At 39.0% G+C, this 18442-nt stretch overlaps 1 protein-coding gene across 12 annotated transcripts in view; it reads left to right on the top strand.

Annotated features, from left to right (window-relative positions):
- Positions 1–18442, top strand: part of CLIP1 (CAP-Gly domain containing linker protein 1) — an 81427-nt gene that overhangs the window by 34518 nt on the left and 28467 nt on the right. For 10 of the 12 annotated variants that reach the window (XR_008819772.1, XM_056326216.1, XM_056326218.1 and 7 more), the window contains 7 exons: positions 882–1006; positions 2058–2274; positions 5461–5658; positions 6039–6142; positions 9861–9921; positions 15259–15363; positions 16861–17805. Coding sequence is in view for 11 of the 12 variants with exons in the window: in XM_056326216.1 (XP_056182191.1) it covers positions 882–1006; positions 2058–2274; positions 5461–5658; positions 6039–6142; positions 9861–9921; positions 15259–15363; positions 16861–17805 (1755 nt within the window). In the remaining variant the exon portion in view is untranslated. Of the gene's footprint in view, positions 1–881; positions 1007–2057; positions 2275–5460; positions 5659–6038; positions 6143–9860; positions 9922–11010; positions 11044–15258; positions 15364–16860; positions 17806–18442 lie in introns of all 12 variants that reach the window. The other 2 variants (XM_056326247.1, XM_056326243.1) reach the window with 2 other exon arrangements.

The raw sequence follows: 18442 nt of genomic DNA, 5'->3' as shown, positions 1-18442 counted from the left end.
TGTATAATATGTGCTGGAAAACACAAGTGGGGAAAAAAACAATGGCCCTGTAAATGTCCCTGTTGATTTCAGAGGCTCTCTTTAAGAGGTTTTCATTAAGGTTTGCTTGTTTTCATAATGCTAGATGCAGGCTGAACAGATTTTCACAAAAATAGGGCACAGTATATTGTCATTCTGATGTGCAAGAATCCTGCAGTTCTGGCTTGTGGCCCTTCTTGGCAAGTGTTGGCCACACTGAACGCCTTTTGCTTCTTCATTTAATTTAATTCTTCCCTCCCTAAGGCATTATGAAAAGCTGTTTGCATCTACAATTTTAGAAAGTGCTGTGCATCATGCTTTATATCAGTTCTTTTAAATGCAGGAGGGCTGTACTATGTAGTTGATCTGATCTATTCCCTAGAGAAAATATGAAAGACTTTTTTTCTCATTTGATTTCTTTTACTTTTCCTCACAGAATTAGAAAAAGAAATAAGCAGTTCCTAGAAATCCTTATTTGCTGATAGAAATTGTGTGAAACTATAGTACAAATGTATTACATTTAGTATGCTGGTTATAATACTGAGTCTTGTTATATTTTTAATCTTACAGCCATATCAAGTCACCTAATAGAACTGTGGCCTTCAGTCATGAAGAACTCCCTGAATACCAAATTGTACAGAACTAAACGCTAGGGAAGTGATTTTTATTTTTTTTCCCCCTTCTGTACACAATTTGGTTGTGAAGTTCTGTTCAACATTAAAACAAACTCGTAGGAAAAGGATACACAGCTTGAAATAAGAAATGTGCTTCGTCAACATGATTATTCTGAAAGTTTTTTCACTCTATTTGGTATTTTAATTTGGATATGCAGTAAATGCAGTTGATGTGTCTTACTGCTTTAGGTTGGTGGAACAAAAGCTGGAGTCGTGCGTTTCTTGGGAGAAACTGACTTTGCTAAAGGAGAATGGTGTGGAGTAGAACTGGATGAACCTCTGGGAAAGAATGATGGAGCTGTTGCTGGAACAAGGTTAGTCTATCATCAGGTAGCAGCCACCTTAAAGATTTTTGCATCTCTCTATTCTGTCTTTTTTAATATCTTACATGAAACTTTATATCAAGGGAAGTAGTTAGGCTGTAAACCCAAGTGTCTGCTGATGGTGGTGATGGGTTGTTAGACACTGATTTGAATTTTACGCCTACACATCTCTGAAAGTCTGCATCAATCCCACATTCACGGGATTAGTTGATCTCTCCTATTCCCATGTGACTTCTATTCATAGACTGGTAATGGAAAACACAATTTCCTGCTTTTTGAATGTGTGCTTGGTTTCTCAGCTCGGAATGAAGGCTCAGTTAATAAAGTACCTCTGGGTATCTAACAGCTGAACTTAAGGGAAATCCTCCTGCGTCACAGGAGCTGAAAGCTCCTATACCAACAGTTGCTTCATGATAAAGACTGGGAACAGTATAGCTGCTTCCTCCAACAAGCCACATCTAGAAAGCATTAATTCACATCGCTAAGGTACAGTCCTTTAACTCATTAAAAAGAAGTTTTACAAGGATTGTGCCACCTTAATGTAGGTGATCACAACTTAAAATTTTAAATGGCTTTTGTTTATATATAACCAAGAGTATATGTTCTATATATTCAAATATTCATACATATATAGGTATGTATGTAATAAAATACAAAACTGTTTGATTTAATTAAAACCTGATTTTTACTTTTAACTTTATGCTATCACGCTTGTTGGTAGCTCAGAGGAATGTATGGAAAAGGAAAGCTATGCATGTTAAACTTTGTATCTGAATGGAGTTTTTAGGAAACGGAGCTCTAGCTGTGTTGAATTTCGGAAGTCTGATACAATCATATTGTTTCAGCTTTTCAAATTTCCAAATCTAGTGTTAAAAAAAAAAATAAATTGCAATCTAATGTAGACTAGGTTGTCACCAGCTGTTACCCTGCCCTTTAATACTTTCAGACTATCGATCTAGAATTCTTTGTGAAGCCAGACTATGTATCTGAAAAGACAGAAGTTAATTTGGTACTCTCATCTGTCTGCTTTGCTTTTTTAAAGGTATTTTCAATGTCAGCCAAAATACGGTTTGTTTGCTCCAGTCCACAAAGTTACGAAGATTGGATTCCCATCAACCACACCAGCAAAAGCGAAGACAACTGTGCGAAAAATGGTTGCAACTCCCACAGCCCTGAAACGTAGTCCAAGTGCATCTTCCCTGAGCTCTCTCAGTTCTGTGGCATCTTCAGTAAGCAGCAAGCCAAGCCGTACAGGACTAGTAAGCTTCTTTTTCTATTGCATGCTTTACGTTCCCAAGCAGGAATCCACACAGCACTTGCTTGTGGTCTACTTGCATAAATTGAGACTAGAACAGATCTTGGGCAGAGCACAATATACATTGAACTGTGCTCTCTTTTTCATTCAAAGCATGCATGAAGGAAGGAAATCTTAGCTAGCCCTGAAGAGTAGCTGAATATATGAATATTTGAGCTTACCCAGTTAATTCAGGCTAACTGAGTTATTGCAGTAAGAAAGAGGCTTGTGATGCCAACAAACTGAAAAGGCATCAGTGTTCTCTGACTGGAATCCCCATTTAGTTGCTCATTTTCCTAGCACTCCCTCTGTCATACGGGGTTTGCGTGTGAGGATTTGGTGTGCACTAAAGCTTCCAAAGACCAAACTTGTATTGTTAAGCAGGAAGCTTCAAATTGTCTGAAGTGTAAAAGGTTTTCTTTTACTTTCAAAGAGATGAGTCGGCTGAGAAATACAGAAGTAGCAATTGTCATGTCATTGCTGACAAGAAGCCTCTTTCTTTTCTTTTAGATTTGGTTTTAATCCTGTGAATTCATAAAGGCTAAATGTTGCAAAGCACAGTGGCTGAGGTGAATTCTAACACAGTACTAATTCCACCTAATACACTTACTATGGATTCTTTTAAAGTTGCTCTGTTACATAAATGTCCTAATCTTGGGTTGCAGCAGTAAAACGGAAGTCTTCTGGGAAAGCTGAGTTTTAAAAAGTCTCTCTTTTAAGGCAATTAAAAGCATAGAAAGAATTGATTTCCCCCCCCCCAGTCACCCTAGATTTTTCCCTTTTTTTTTTTTTTTTTAATATACTGAAGTACGTAAATACATCTACTTAGAAGGAGATCACTCCCACTGCTCTGGAGCAGGTTAGCTGGCATACTGTCCCACTGACCAGCAGGTGCAGAAGAGAGAGCTGACTTACTGTGGCCCTTCAAAACTGAAGCAGATTACAAGAGAACAGAGGTCAACAGTTGGTCAGGGCAACAAGGTTAATACCGTCTCACCAAAGACGTAACGGATTTTTGTTTGGCACAAACAGTGGGACTTGATTACTTAATCTGTTCTGGAAGTTGCACTTGTAGCTGCAATGTGCCCTCTAGTTTGAAATTCTTACACTAATATATAGTGACTTTGTGAGCTGATGAAGCTTTAATACAGACCTCTACGTTTTATGCTGTACGTTATGATACCCTAAGCAGCAAGAGAGTGCAGTTACACTTTGTAAATGTCTACAGTGTATTTGCTTATTTTGCAAATCTGTGTTCTGCCCCAGGGCTTTTCATGTTTTAGGCCATAAAATACAAATCTTCTGTAATCCATTATTTCTGGAATTAAAATTCCAGCTTTCTTCCAACTCTCTTTCTCAGGCAATGTGAACATTTGGTTACTATTCAAGTTAAAAGCACTGTCAAAATAATTCTGTCGCTTCTTTAAAAGTTAAGCTGCTGAAGAGACAAGATTTCCAGAAATCAATTTTGATACAGCAGACTTTCCGTGCTTCAATTTCTAGTAAAATTCAACTTTTATCAGGAAATAGCTGGACTCTTACATAGTCTTCTCAATTATTCAGGGCTGTTACTGTTTTCATCTTCCTGTGTAAGAAAATTAACTGTCAGAGTAGGTGATCTAATGATTTAAGAGGGCTGTCTGATGCAATTTGTATTTCCAAGTCTGAAGGAAGTTGATGTTTCTCTGAAACCTTTCAGATTTCTTTTGGAATCGTGCATTAAGTCAAGTTTGACTTTAAGAGCTAGAATTGTTAAAAAGTAGTGCATTCTAGAATGAGATATCTTCTAGAAACTGAAAGGGTCTGAAACAACTAATCTAAGCATTGAAGTGGGATATATTTTGTTCTGTCTCGTGTGCCTTTTCAGTCACTTGGTCCAGCATTTGCAGTGGGTTGTAGACATATCATTCAAGGCTGTGAGTAGAAAGGTTAGAGATTGTGTAGCAATCGTATTAACAGAAGGGGAAGCGTGGTTTTGTGATGACAGGAAAATACATCCGTATTACGGGTTTTTTTGGAAATGTTGTCCAATGCCAGCTTTCCAGACTGTGTGTGGCAGCTACTCTTCAGCATTTTGATCTCTGAAAAGATCGCGAAGAAACATGCTCCTATTCTTGGGCAATACTATTAGGCAGAACTAGAGGTTAACATAAAAGAAGACCAAGCCTTTGTGTATTGTTTGTTGTTTTAAATAAGGCTTTAACTGAGATGTCATTCTCGTTTAATACTTAGACAAATTTCAGAGCTGTTAAGCTTAAAGTCAGTTTTCAAAGCTGTATTGGATTTAATTTTTTTTGTTCATTTCTTGGTGTTTTCACAACTGTTGCTCACTTTTACCACATAATTTCAGTTTATTTGCTTTCCCTTCTAGCTCAGAAACTCTTGAGGAAGTAGAAGACAGGGCCATGCTGAATTTTCACTGACACTGGTTCCATTCAGTGAGGCAGAGATCATGCAAGGTCAAGGAAAACCCTAAGGTTCATTTTAGCTACAGTTCTCCAGATTGATTCATTTTTATCTATAAAGTTTAATCTTGCAGATTTTTTTCCAGAGGTAATTTAATTCCATGTGATATAAACATATGTTTTAATCAGGTACCAGTTGTTCCTCAAAAGGTTTTAACTGTAAAGCTGGCTTTTTAGGTCAAGGTAAATGCTTTTCATCCTGGATGTTTTATTGCCATAGTAGAGATGCCAGATGCTACTTGGAGTTCCAAAAGCTTTTGATAGAGCATTTAAAAATGTTAACTGTTGCTGGTGACCTGAGGTGATGACTTAATAACTGGAGGCACAATGTTTTTAACTTGCTAAAAGGCTATCTTTCTTTGTTGAATTCAAAAAGATGCTTAGAAACATAATGAGCTAGCCTTTGTGTGAGTCTCCAAACATGCGTTAGATTGCGGGCAGCCTTTTGTTTTCACTTCAAGGCTTCTGCCTTCTACACACTAGCTGCTGTTTGCTATGAAACAATCTTACTACACATATATGGCCATTGTTACGTTCTGGAAAATGAAGTCATTTAAATGTAAAGGGAGAAGGTGCAGTAAGTCACAGGAAGCATTTGCTTTACTAACCCAATATTTGTAGAGTCTGGAGATAGCCCTTGTTTTCACTTGATACAGAATGACTTTTAATGTATTTGCTTTGTGAAGTTGACAGAAACATCGTCCAGATATGCAAGAAAAATTTCTGGTACCACAGCCCTACAGGAGGCACTGAAGGAGAAGCAGCAACACATTGAACAGCTCCTGGCAGAAAGGGACCTGGAGAGGGCAGAAGTTGCGAAAGCAACCAGTCATGTAGGGGAAATAGAGCAGGAATTAGCACTTGTTCGTGATGGACATGATCGGGTAAGAGTGGTATTGCTGTGTTTAACATAGAGGCTTTAATACAATTGACTTCATTTGCAAAATTGCATTTTCTTATTGAAAAGATCTGGGAGTAAGAGGTGATGTGCTAAAACTAGAGTAGTCCATACCTGTGAGATCTTCATTGTGGGTGCTTTGACTTGATGAGATAGCAGATCTACTTCATTTAACTCATTTTTGTTGAACTTCTTTATACATCTCTACAATCTTTTTATATATATGTATTTTTTACGATAACGTTCCTGTCCCTTTGGCCATCACTTTACCAAATTGTGATTACTGAGGTCCAGATATGTAACTTGGAAAAAATTCACGTATTGCCCAACTTAGTAGATTTTGTTCTTACTCTTCCTACTGATTAGCATGTACTGGAGATGGAAGCAAAAATGGACCAGCTACGAGCTATGGTGGAGGCTGCTGATAGGGAGAAAGTGGAGCTTCTCAATCAGCTTGAGGAAGAGAAAAGGTAACTCAACTCTGTCTTCGTTAGTGTAACTGTTAAAAACAAACTGCATTAAAAGCAAATGTTGTGAGTTTCAAGTATGAAACAAATTTTGAATAATGCAGATATGGGAAATTATTGTGTAAAATCGTACTGTAGTTTCTTAAAATGAATACTAAAAAGGCCATGTCTTAAATTTGGAGAGGGAATGTCAAAGAAAGTACTTGCTTAGAGGCTGCAACTGTTGTTTATAGCTGAATTTCATGCAACTCATTCCTTTTAGTATTGCTTTCTGTTATGAAGGATTTTATTTCTACCCATATGAGATTAATGGATCATACCTGATCATCTTGGAACACTCTTCTCACCTCCAAACAAAAATTTTGATAATCTCTTTTCCTGACAGAGTTGGATTAGGAATTTGCAGTTTAGTTCTCTTGTGAATAGTTTATTACTGTTAGTCATGTGCTTCTAGGTGGAGTCTGTCTCTTACAGGAAAATTGTTAAAGCTGTTAATTGTAATGCCTTTTCTAATTCCCTTTCATAACCATTTGAGGAAAAGAGTTGAGATTACCAAGGTAAGATGAGGTTAGGAAAGGAAATAACCTGATAAATTGTTGGGTCAAGGTTAGGTGAGGAAATAATCTGATAAATTGTTTTGGTGGATTTGGAATGCTTTTGAAAAGCAAGAGTCATTTAGAAACGCATTGTGAGTCTGCCTTGTAGGCTTGTGTGCACCCCTGAAATTAGTCAGATGTCATTCTCTCTGAAAGGCCTGCCTAAAACGAGAAATAACAGATGACAAAATGCAATGGTAAATTCATAATTTTCATGCTGCCTTTTTGTGAAAGCCACTCTAGTGGAACTTTCAAAACAAGCAGTAGATTAGGTCTGGAATTATTTGTATATGGTCTACAAAATAATGCAGTGGGGTTTTAAATTAAAAAAAAAAAAAGATAAAGCAGCTTTGCAGCACCTCGCGTAGCCTGATTATGGACCTACTTTCGCTGATTGCCAGGTCAGTGGGAGTCTGTTCTACTGCAATCCTCCGTGGCCTTGGGCTCACCTTCAGTGTGTGGCTAGGCAATGTGACAGTGCCGCTCTGCGCCTGCTACCCATTCCTGAAGTGACGTCCTACAGCCCGGAAAATATTCATGGCTTCAGCGGTGTAATATTTCTCCTGCCTCCTAACCCTTCTAGGCTTATTTACCTGGAAGGCTCTCTGTAATATGTATTCCAAGTCAGTCTCAGCAGTGACTTGAAGTCAAATAATCTCTCATCCTCTGTCTCCCAAAGCACACTGGTGAGACCCACTGCCTTCCAAGTTCTTAGTGTCCTTTTATTTTAGTTCTCCATCACTTGTAACTCTCTTCTACATCTGTCAGCCAAGCTGCAGGCACCAGCAGTGTGTGTAATTCAAAGGAAAGAAGACGTGCTTGTCTCTTTCTTTGCAGCATCTTAAAATGTTGAAAGCATCAAGGGGAAAAGGAGGCGATTTGGCCCCTTGTTCATTGGGGTATAACAGAATCAGGGGAGGGACAAAATAACTTATTCAGATTTTTCAGTCAGATAGTAGCTTCTCACCTCTGTCTTCTCATTCTAAGACTCCTGTATGGGCAAGGTGTCATTAAGGAGGAGGTTTTCCCCCAGCCCTTTGTGTCTGACTAGTCTGCCAACATCCCAGGGAAGAGGAGATGCTTGTGCCCGACCAGCCTGTCTGAGCTCGCTACAGGGACTCTACTGGACAGCACGTGGAGCGGAGGGTGACTCGGCTGTCCTCTTCAGGGATTCATGGGGACAGATTCACCAGTCAGATCAATTATTCAAGTTTCTGGAAACTAACTCAAAACAGATCTCAGCTGAGAGCTTTTTATTCCACAAATCCGTGACACATTAAGGTTTGGGATTGCTGTTGATAGTACCATCGTGGTTTAACCCCAGCTGGTAATTAACTGCCACGCAGCCACTCACTCACTCCCCCCTCACCCAGGGGAGTGGGGAGGAGAATCAGAAAGGAATGGCAAACTCAAGGGTTGAGATAAGAGCAGTTTAACAATTGAGATAAAAACAAAAGAACAATAATAACAGTTACAATGAAAAGGAGGGAGAAGGCGAGAGGAATGAAATCCAAAGGCAAGGGAGAAAAGAAAACTGGTGATGGCCAATACAGCTGCTCACCACCCGCTGACCGATCAGTAGCCCCAGCCAACCCGCCCCAGTTTATGTACCGAGCGTGATGTCCCGTGGTATGGAAGACCGTATGGTACTAGACCCTTTGGCTAGTTCAGGTCAGCTGTCGTGGCTGTGTCCCCTCCCCATTTCCCGGGCCACTCCAGCCCTCCCACTGGCAAGCCCCAGAAACCAAAAAGTCCCCAACCCCACTGTTCCCGCACCAGATCCAAAATGCAGCACTGCACTAGCCACCAAGAAAATTAACTCTTCCAGCAGAAACCAGGACAAGTACACAGACTGCAAGAACAAGCGTGATGTAGTACACACAAAAAATCTTCTAAGCACTAATGAAAGCCAGCTGGGGTTAATAATTAAGTGCATATTGAGTATGGGTCTTAACTGGTAGGCATCCCTGTGGGGGAGAAGATGGGCTCAGCCCATTGACTGATCCCAGCAGTTACGATGGAGTCTTCCCTAACTTCTCCCTTTCCCAACTTACTATTCTATTATTTCTTTACTTCTAGGTGAAACTTGAGTGACTCCAGTCATACGTACTTTTGTTATTGATAGATGTAGAATTCTCTCGCTTTACCTTTAAGGGTACAGTCAGTAAAGCGCGTACTCAGTGAGGGGTGGCCATACCCTGGAGGTGGGTAGCTTTGGGTTGGAGGTGTGCTTTGATATTACAATGAAATTACAATGAGCAAAGTTCATCTGAGGAAGGCTATTTCACCACAGTTGCTGCTTCAACAGCCGACATCTTCCCTTATCTTCCCTGTTCAGCAGCTACTGTCCAGGTTACCGGACAGCACATGGTACCATCAAGTTCCCCTTACTGCAGGGACTACAATGGAGCCTGGCTGCTGGGTCTCCAGCTTGCTCCTTCCTCTTAGCACGTGCTGAGGTTGCAGGTTCTGTGGCCTGGGGAGCTACTGGAGAGTAGATTCCATGTGTACCAACCACAGTCCACCCTGGAAGTAGCAGCTGTGGTTTTACCCTAAAATTTCCTTAATGTTATAGCTGTAGTCATTTTTCCACACAAGGCAAGTCAATGTTCTTGCTTGCACTCCCCTTCCGCATCTTACAGTTCATCTTGACACCTAACATATGTTTGTTTATGCTACAGTTTCGATGCAAGTTGACCAGCGCACTTCTAGAAGGTTCGTGGGTATATCGGATGTGTCCAAAGTTTGCTGGCTATTTCTTAGTGAATGGTAGAATATACAGAATGTGAAATCCAACTGTTCGTTTAGGTCCCATCTTTTGATGGCATGCAGAAGGGTGAAAGAGCGAGAGAATCAATGATGACTGAAAAAAGATTTTCTTTTTAACTCATCAGAAAACACAACAAAATACTTTATAGAGCTGCGGGAAGACTGATGCCTGCCTTTGTCAGTGGCTGTGTTTTAGTCAGTGGCTTTCCTTCTCTCTGATGCTTCCTGTGAGAGATTTCTCCTTCGTGTTTCTGGCACGGTGCAATCAGAATGATGTCACTGTAGTTTTGATTTCCACTGAAAAGTGAGCTTGAAAGCATTTTCTTTACCTGAATTTTAATGCATTGTCCCCACAGGAAAGTTGAAGACCTTCAGTTCCGTGTGGAAGAAGAATCCATTACCAAAGGAGACCTAGAGGTAAAATATCTCCAGCTTTGTAAACAGGGTCTATAGTAGGACACAGAAATGCAATCAGTTCAGATTAAGTGTACCGTTCTCTAGGAGAGAAGGGCAGGAATGATTAATAGATGCAGTCCAAGCATATGCAAAGCACATGAAAGTGATTCCCAGTTCTGCAGTCCTTGAGTAAGGTGATCGTCCTGAAACTACAGGATTGCACCCTTAATTCGGTTACACACCTTAGCCAAGGGGTTGTACTGTGGAGTGGCTGTTGTTGTTTAGAGTAATTAAATTAATTAATAGAAAATTCTACCTTTTGATATTAAAAGTAACCTCCAACAAAAAAGCATTTTGAAGTTACGAAATTGCAAGTTAATATTTATGCCTTTGAAAATTCATATTGAAGCCTAGACCTGTTTTTCTTAGATCAATTTTTTGAATAATCCCTGTGCTTTCCTAAGGGAAGATTGATAACAAAGAATGTTTTGTCCTGAGAGTTACTGCACACAAAATCTAAATAGCAATTGTGTGCAATTTTCATCTTTCTACTGTTTGTATACCTATAATACTGGGCTAAAACCAGTATGTTACTAGACAATCAGAATAGAAAATATTTAATGAAGGATTACTCTCAGCTATTTGAGCACCGCCAGTTTTTATACCAAATTTCAAATGAAAAAGCAAGATGCTTTTTAGTTCTACTCTGTCTGATCAGAAAATATTGGAATTTCTTGCACAGCGTAAAGTACAAACTGTGTTCCTGTGAACCATTTATGATTAAAGTGCTAGCCTTATGAAAATTACTCATTTCATATAACATTTTTTTTATTTTAGTCTTTCATTCATTTTAAGATACCTATTTAGACTCTTTATAGAATGCTTCTTTTATTGTTTAGTCCATGGAAAATTTTAATTTTTTGTTTTTTGTTAAATCAGTCAATAACCATGGCAAACCATCTTAAAAACTGGTTTGTCAAGCTGCATAACTTCAAGAGTTTAAACTGAATTCAAGATAATGAAATGTATCCTGTTGTTTGTGTTGGAATGATAGTGCTAAGTCTGCAGGTGAAATATTTTTGTTTGTTTGTTTTTTAATTTTACTGATAGCGAAAGAGGCAGATTTCGGAAGACCCAGAAAATGTAAGAGGGCACTTAAATGTGCAGAGACATCCCATGTTAACAGATTGTGTGCAGAAAATGCTTATACTTATTCACTAACTGCATAATCTGTTATTGAAACATTGACTCTAGTATTTGTATGCATGTTGCTTTCAGAGCAATTACAACATTTATTGAAAAGAATGTGTGTCATGACTAAACGTTGTAATCCCCATTAACTGAAGAGAGGGCGAATGTGTCATGAGAATTCTGTAGGGTCAAAACCTTGGCAACTAATCGAAGAGTATAGGAGCTTGTAGGAAATGACTGTCCAGGATCTGGAAATGTCTTTCATTTAAATGTAGGATTTTAATTGCTTTCTTCACAAAATCCCACATGCTTTCCTACAAGCTCCTGCTGCTGTTCAATAGATGCAGTATGCAATTAGCCGATGAATTTTTCTGAGGAAAAAGAATCGGTATGTTCCCCACCTCCCCTTATTTGTCTTGGTTTTTTAGCATGAAATGCTAAGGGGAGAGGTGATTAAAACACCTGAAGAATTTGTGTGCAAAGCTGTCTGATTTTACTGCATCTTCCTGTAGCTTCTCTTTGAATTACGTAGGGAAAATATATGGTACTGGGTAACAGAAACTGCCGTACAAGATGTTTAAGCAGCCCTCTTGGTTCCGTAGCTCCAAATAGCGGAATTTAAAAGCCCTCTCTTCGGTTGGACTCAGGAAGGTTTATCCCAGGCTCCCTCCTCTGCTGCGTCCCCAGCCGAGATAGGAAGTTCTTGAGACTAAAACTGGTTTCCTGCTGTGCATTCTTAGGTGTCCCTTTTGCGAAGCTACTTCAGCGATCTGGGGTCTCCTCTAGGCTTCCAATCAGGCTCACGGTGTGTTAGAAGTAAATCTGCATGTGCCCTTCCTTTCTCTTGTTTTGTGCACTCCTTGTTTAATCCTATCTTTACTCCCGATTTCCCTATTCTTGATTTTTTCCATAAAAAAACGGACATCTTCACTCTGTAAAGGAGAGAAGTGGGTGAGCACTTAGTTTTTAGGCTAATGCCTCGTCATCTCCGTGGTGTCCTGTGATTGTTATCCCAGCACGAAGGAACTGAAGGTCATCTCGCCCCTATCCTAGAACTAATTATCAGCATTTATGGCTTCAGCACAATTTCCATTTGCCCTATAGATGGAGAACTTAACAGTAAGGTTTATTTGGAAATGAAAGAGGAGATAGAGTACACAAGTGCTGAAAATAGCTGATGACTGGTCTCTGAAGTTTATTTGAGTGGAATTCTGTAAGGTTCAAGGCAAAGTAAGTCTCGTCCAGTTTCCATGTCACTTAATCAGCTGCAAAGCTTTGGAGAAGGTGAAGATGCTTCTTTTGTTTTTTGGACTTTTGGTTGGGTTTGTGGTGTTTTTTTTTTCTTTTCTGTTTTTCTTTTCCATCTGAGTTAAGGTTTGCAATCAAATTCTTTTCTTCTTTTTGTAGTTCTCTCTGCTCTTCTCTGTTTACTGTGCTCTGGGTTTCCTCAAAGAAAAACATAATCATTTAGACATTTCTCTATAGATGATCGGGAGAGAAATTTGAGTGAATCAAAATTTTGCTGTGATTTTTACCTCAGGGAAACTGGAGCCTGTCCGTTGGAAATCAGACTTCTTTAAAGGATAATCTGTCTTGCCCTAAATGGGGAAAAAGGTGTCCAGCAAAGATCTCCGGAGGTTTTGGGGTTTTTTTAATCTTTTATTTCCATTTTGGTAGGATTTAAACTTATTTCCCTTTGTAATATATGAGATGGGATTAAAAAAACCTCAGGAATCAGATGGTATATCTAATCTTTGCAGTAGTAGAGCAATGTCTATAAAATTAAAGATCAAAGTGTTTTGCATTTTATGTAATATAGAAAAATTTATCCTGAAAAAGATAGCATATTTTGCAAAGTCATGCAGGGAGAATTCTGCAACTCTCAGGTTTGGGGTTTCTTGGGTTTTAATAGCTCCCTTTGGTGAATTAGAGCAAGGAAGGTATGAATATTTGATTTTTAAAAATAGATTACTTTTCAGTCTTGCAGTTTTGTTGTGGATCAGAACTAATACTAACCTGTCTCAGAGAGGGGACTGAATTGTAGCCACTTACAAAATATTATTTGTCTTAGAATATTTAGTTCCAGTTTCAAAGGCTGTGGGAGGCAAAACCAGTGATCTGTGTTCTCGTGGGGGTTTTATTCCCCATATACACTGAAGATCTTCCGCTGATAGAGAAACAAATCTGCTTTGGAATTTAAAAAAAAAAAAAAAAAGACAAATCTAAGAAGCAACTTTTAGTGTTCATGGATTTTAGTGTTTTGGACCTACTAACTACATAGTAAAGTAGCCAACTTTTCACAGCCATTCTTCATGGAAAAATGTTTCAAAAAAATGAAACTGCCAGATGTCTGGATGCTTTTGGGGAAGAAGATAACTTTATGCTGTCAAAGCAATACTGTGTTTGGAGGAGAACAGGCCTGAAGCAAAACAAGAGGCTCATCCCCATCCCACTTGCTCTGCAGAGACTACGTAAGATCTTTAACTGCTGCGGCTGATTTGGAGGCAGTTCTAATCAGCTTGGCACTCTATAAATAACACAGTTCTGTAGGGATTTTTAAATATCATATTACAAAGATCAGAGAGGCAGCAGCGTCCTGCCAGCTGTGCACGCACTGCTGCGCTGTGGCTTTGGCAGCAGTGTGGCTTCAGAATTATTCATGTGTCTTCCTGCCTTCTCAGATTCTTTCAATCTGGTGTTCAATGGGTGGCTGTCCACCTTGCAGTTCTCTCTTCTCTTTATAGTAGTTTGTAGAGCTTGGGGGCTAACTGTGTTACTTTGTTCCGCAGTAGATTAACTGTGGTGGTTAAGCTGTGTAAACTTTCATCAGGATTGATGGTTGCAACTTCTTCGGTTAATAAACACATCTTCGACTTCATTCGGTTTTCTTCTGGACATCCACCTTACTCTCAATGTGGCCAAACCCTGGAAAGCTGCTCTTTTTGGAAAAGACACTATGAAGCAGCAATAGACTTTCATAATCCTTTTAGTTTGGTTTGTAGTAAATTTATCCTAACAGCGACCTGTCAAGGTTGATCCAATAGTAAAATCTCAGCACTTCAGAAATAGGCAGGGCACCTGGTTCCTACCTCTATATTTCTTTTTCCATTTTTCTTCCGCCCTTCAGAGGGGCAGGTCAGACTTGAACTAGCTGCTGGACTTCACCTGCATCTCTCAAACTTCAAGCTCTCTTGTGGGCCCTCTGGGGGTATCTGGGTATCAAGCCAGAATATCCAATATTCTGTGTTCTTGCTAAAAAATCTGCCTGTTTGTAAGCAAAAGGCAGGAGGTGCCTGCTCACTTAGTTTCATCTGCTTCCTGCTGCTCTTTAGGAACTTGTTAGAATTACAAAGATTTTTTTTTTTTTTTCTCCTTACTTCCACCTCTTGTTCAATGTATTTAGACTTCAGTAACTATAGAGAAACCAGACCGATTTGCTTTTTTGCCTGGTTTTGGGGAATCTTACTTGTTGCTTGCTTCCTTCCTGAAAGAGGAGGAGGGGGAAAACCTAGGAGGGTTCTGCAATTATAGACAACCATTCTCTTTCTGTTTCTATTCAAATAATTCATACCATAGTGACAAATGAACCTTAATGTTCCCAGGTCTTGGCCAGAAGGATTTTTATGGCTGAGACTTGAGGTACAGCTACTATTAAAAAAAAAACAAAAAGTTTTGATTTGTCACATGAGCTTCAGTGATGAATTTTTGTCCCCTGGTTAATAACTGAATAACTTCTAAAATAAGCCAAATGCATTAAAGAAAAAAGTTAGCGGGATGACAAGGAAAGGGTCTTATCATCCTATCAGAACAGGTATAGAGATATATACACATATGTATTTTTTTACATAACTATTCTAATTTGTGCTGAAAACTTCATGTACTGATAAATAACTTCTACTCGGCTGCATGAAACTTTTTTGTTCGTATTTCTTCGTTTGTGATTTTTTTTTTTACATTTTTAATTTTTTTTTTTTTACATGTCCATTTACACTTTCAGTCCATCTTTCTCATCCATAGCATTTCCCTGTTCATTTTATCCACTGCATCTTCTCTGCTCATCATTGGTAGAAGAATCTGGCAGCACGGCCTGCATGTGGCTCCCTCCTCTTGTGCTGGCATGTGATGGTGGCACCGTTGTGTTCTCTTCCTTTCCCTTTTTACTAACAGACGCAGACCAAACTGGAGCATGCCCGCATTAAGGAGCTTGAACAGAGCCTGCTCTTTGAAAAGACCAAAGCTGACAAACTCCAGAGGGAGTTAGAAGACACTAGGGTAATGGTTTTCACTATTTGAATAACAAGACTGATTTGTATTGTGGAAGATTTCTGATGACACAGTCTGCTGGGTATAACACATGCTGAAACAGATCCTTGCTCCTGCCACGATCAGTACCTGCTATAGATATAGCTGGAACACTAAAAATTAGCATTAATTTTGAGCTTCAGTGTTGTGTGTGTGTGTATGCCTGTGTATATATACTCATTTCTTCAGAAGAATTCAGGTAAGATGTCTTAAAACTTGAAGTCAAAACTAGCAAATGGGACTGTGAATTGACACAAAGGAATGTTCAGTCGTTCATTTTAGAAGTAGCAAAGTTCATTGAATCCCAAAAAAGTAAGATTGACGGTGCCAGTGCTTTTAACACAAATTTAGTATTTGAGACTTGGTTTCTGAGGTCTTAAGTAGTTGTTGTACTACTTACTTTGCTAAATCATGCTTTGCAGTGGCTTTTTAGGTATTTTTTCCACCCATGATGTAATCTTTTCATGGATATCCCTGTTGCATTCGTAATACTGTAGCCTGCCAAAATATTACTGGACATACTTTGTCCCAAGTCAGAAGCTCAGCAGATGTCGATTCTTAAGGATAGTTATATAGAGATCTATATTCATGCTCACACATGGAGCTTTTCGTGAAGTTGTGGTAGGACGAATATTATAAACCCAAGAACGTACTCTATAATAAGTACTTTTAAAGAGCAATTGCAGGTAAGTAATATCTTTTCCAGGATGTTGGTATAGTAAGGAGGCTGAAACAGTAACTTCCTAATTAGAAATTATTGAGGTAGCTCTGCACGCTTTTCGCTACCACAAGCTGCTTCAATAGTGGGTGAAAAGCTCAGATAATGTGAGGACGCTTTTTCACAGAGAACGATGGAGTGGATGTAGCAGGAGTTTCTAAGGATTTGTAGGTGAAAAACGTGTTTATATTTTTCTCTGACAGTTTCATAGCTGGCATGAAATTAATTTGGAAGCAATTATTTTAACAAATAAAGACCTCGGGGTTCTCTGTTCTTTCCCAGCCTTCTTTAAAATGGTTCTGAGAAACATTTTGTTAAACACTGGTAATATATATAAGCATAGTCTGTAAGCTGTTTAAAACAAGTTGTTATTTCCAGACAACCTCAGAAAAATGCATTTAACTAAATTCCACCTTTAGAGAGTATGATATGCATGTAATACAAAGATGTGGACATTTTTCCTTTTTTTAAAGCAGTAGTTTATCCAGAAGGGAAACAATAGTTGGCCTTGTTTCACAGCCTTCTGTGTAAAATCATCTGCTTTTTCTTAAGGCTGGTTCAAAATTTCCCTAGAAATCGGAGTTCACAGAGAAATTCAAAGGTATTCTAATCCAAAATGCTGGTAAGAATACACTAATGATGTTAGTTTGCAACACATGGTGGTTTCTTTTCAGTGAGGCCTAAGTGTCTTTGGATGAAACTTATCTTTTATAATCTTTCTTCTTTCCTTAAAACGCTGTTAACCATAGGTGGCCACGGTATCTGAAAAATCTCGCATCATGGAACTAGAAAGAGATCTAGCATTGCGGGTGAAAGAAGTAGCTGAGCTTCGAGGGAGATTAGAGTCTAGTAAACACATTGATGATGTGGACACTTCTCTGTCATTGTTACAAGAAATAAGTTCTTTGCAAGAAAGAATGGCAGCAATTAGCAAAGAACATCAGAACGAGATGAATTCACTAAAAGAGAAGTTTGGAATTAGCGAAGAAGCCTTGCAGAAAGAGATCAAGTCACTTTCAGCTTCAAATGAGAGAATGGCAAAAGAAAATGAATCCTTGAAAACTAAGCTGGATCATGCCAACAAGGAGAACTCGGATGTCATAGAGCTGTGGAAATCAAAGCTGGAATCTGCAATTGCCTCCCATCAGCAAGCAATGGAAGAGCTAAAAGTTTCTTTCAGCAAAGGTGTAGGGGCTCAGACAGCAGAATTTGCAGAGTTAAAGACTCAGATTGAGAAGATTAAATTAGACTATGAAAATGAAATGTCAAATTTAAAACTGAAGCAGGAAAATGAAAAATCTCATCATTTGAAAGAGATCGAATCGCTGAAAGCAAAACTGTTGGCGGTCACAGAGGAGAAGGAGCAAAGCCTGGAAAGTCTGAAGACCAAACTGGAAAGTGTGGAAGATCAGCATCTAGTAGAAATGGAAGACACTTTAAACAAATTACAGGAAGCTGAGATAAAGGTAAAGGAGCTAGAGGTACTGCAAGCCAAGTACAATGAACAAACCAAAGTTATTGATAGTCTTACACCACAGATCAAAGCTGCTGAAGAAAAGCTTTTGGACCTTGCTGCACTTCAGAAAGCCAATTCTGAAGGTAAATTGGAAATCCAGAAACTTAGCAAGCAGCTTGAGGCAGCTGAGAAACAAATTCAGAATTTAGAGACTGAAAAGGTTGATGGAAGTAGCAAGGTTTGTATCAACATCCATCCTTTTATTTTTACTTTGCTTTTATTTTGCATTTGTACTGTTCTAATCTGCTATGGCAAATACATCACAGAACAAACTAGTTTGATTGAATCTTAGTAACATCTGAGGAGGTTTAGAGAAAGCAGGTTTTTAGTGCTTGGTCTGCACCACTAAGCAAAAAGAAAAACAAATCTTCTGCACTTCCTTACTGCAGGCTTCGGCATGCCTGTGCCGAAAGCATTGTGTTATGGAAAAGTTGGTTTGGCTTATTTGGGAGAAGAATCCACACATTTTAAGATTTTAACCTTTGGTGATAGAGGTATTCAGGTAAAGCAACTTGGGGCTCATGGGGGAAATGTTTCCTCTGTACCTTCACTACCTTGCCTCTTGTCAAACAAGAAGATGGAAGAGGCTATTAAAACCAAAAGAAAGCAAAAATGATCTGGGTGGAACTTTTCTTTAAGACAAGGGTATGCAGTGGTGGTGTTAGGCGCTGCATCACAGCATTTTTGGAGCACAGACTGCAATGTGATGTATCTTACCAAGATTTTTCTTGGGTTTGGATGACATCTGTCTTTTAAATTGACAGCATGGCATTCAGTACTTGAAAGTTGTTCCACCACTGCAGCTAGGAATAGAA

This window comes from Falco biarmicus, chromosome 1 (genome assembly GCF_023638135.1).
Source record: "Falco biarmicus isolate bFalBia1 chromosome 1, bFalBia1.pri, whole genome shotgun sequence".
Classification (NCBI taxonomy): Eukaryota; Metazoa; Chordata; class Aves; order Falconiformes; family Falconidae; genus Falco; species Falco biarmicus.
This window is presented reverse-complemented; position numbering and strand designations above follow the sequence as displayed.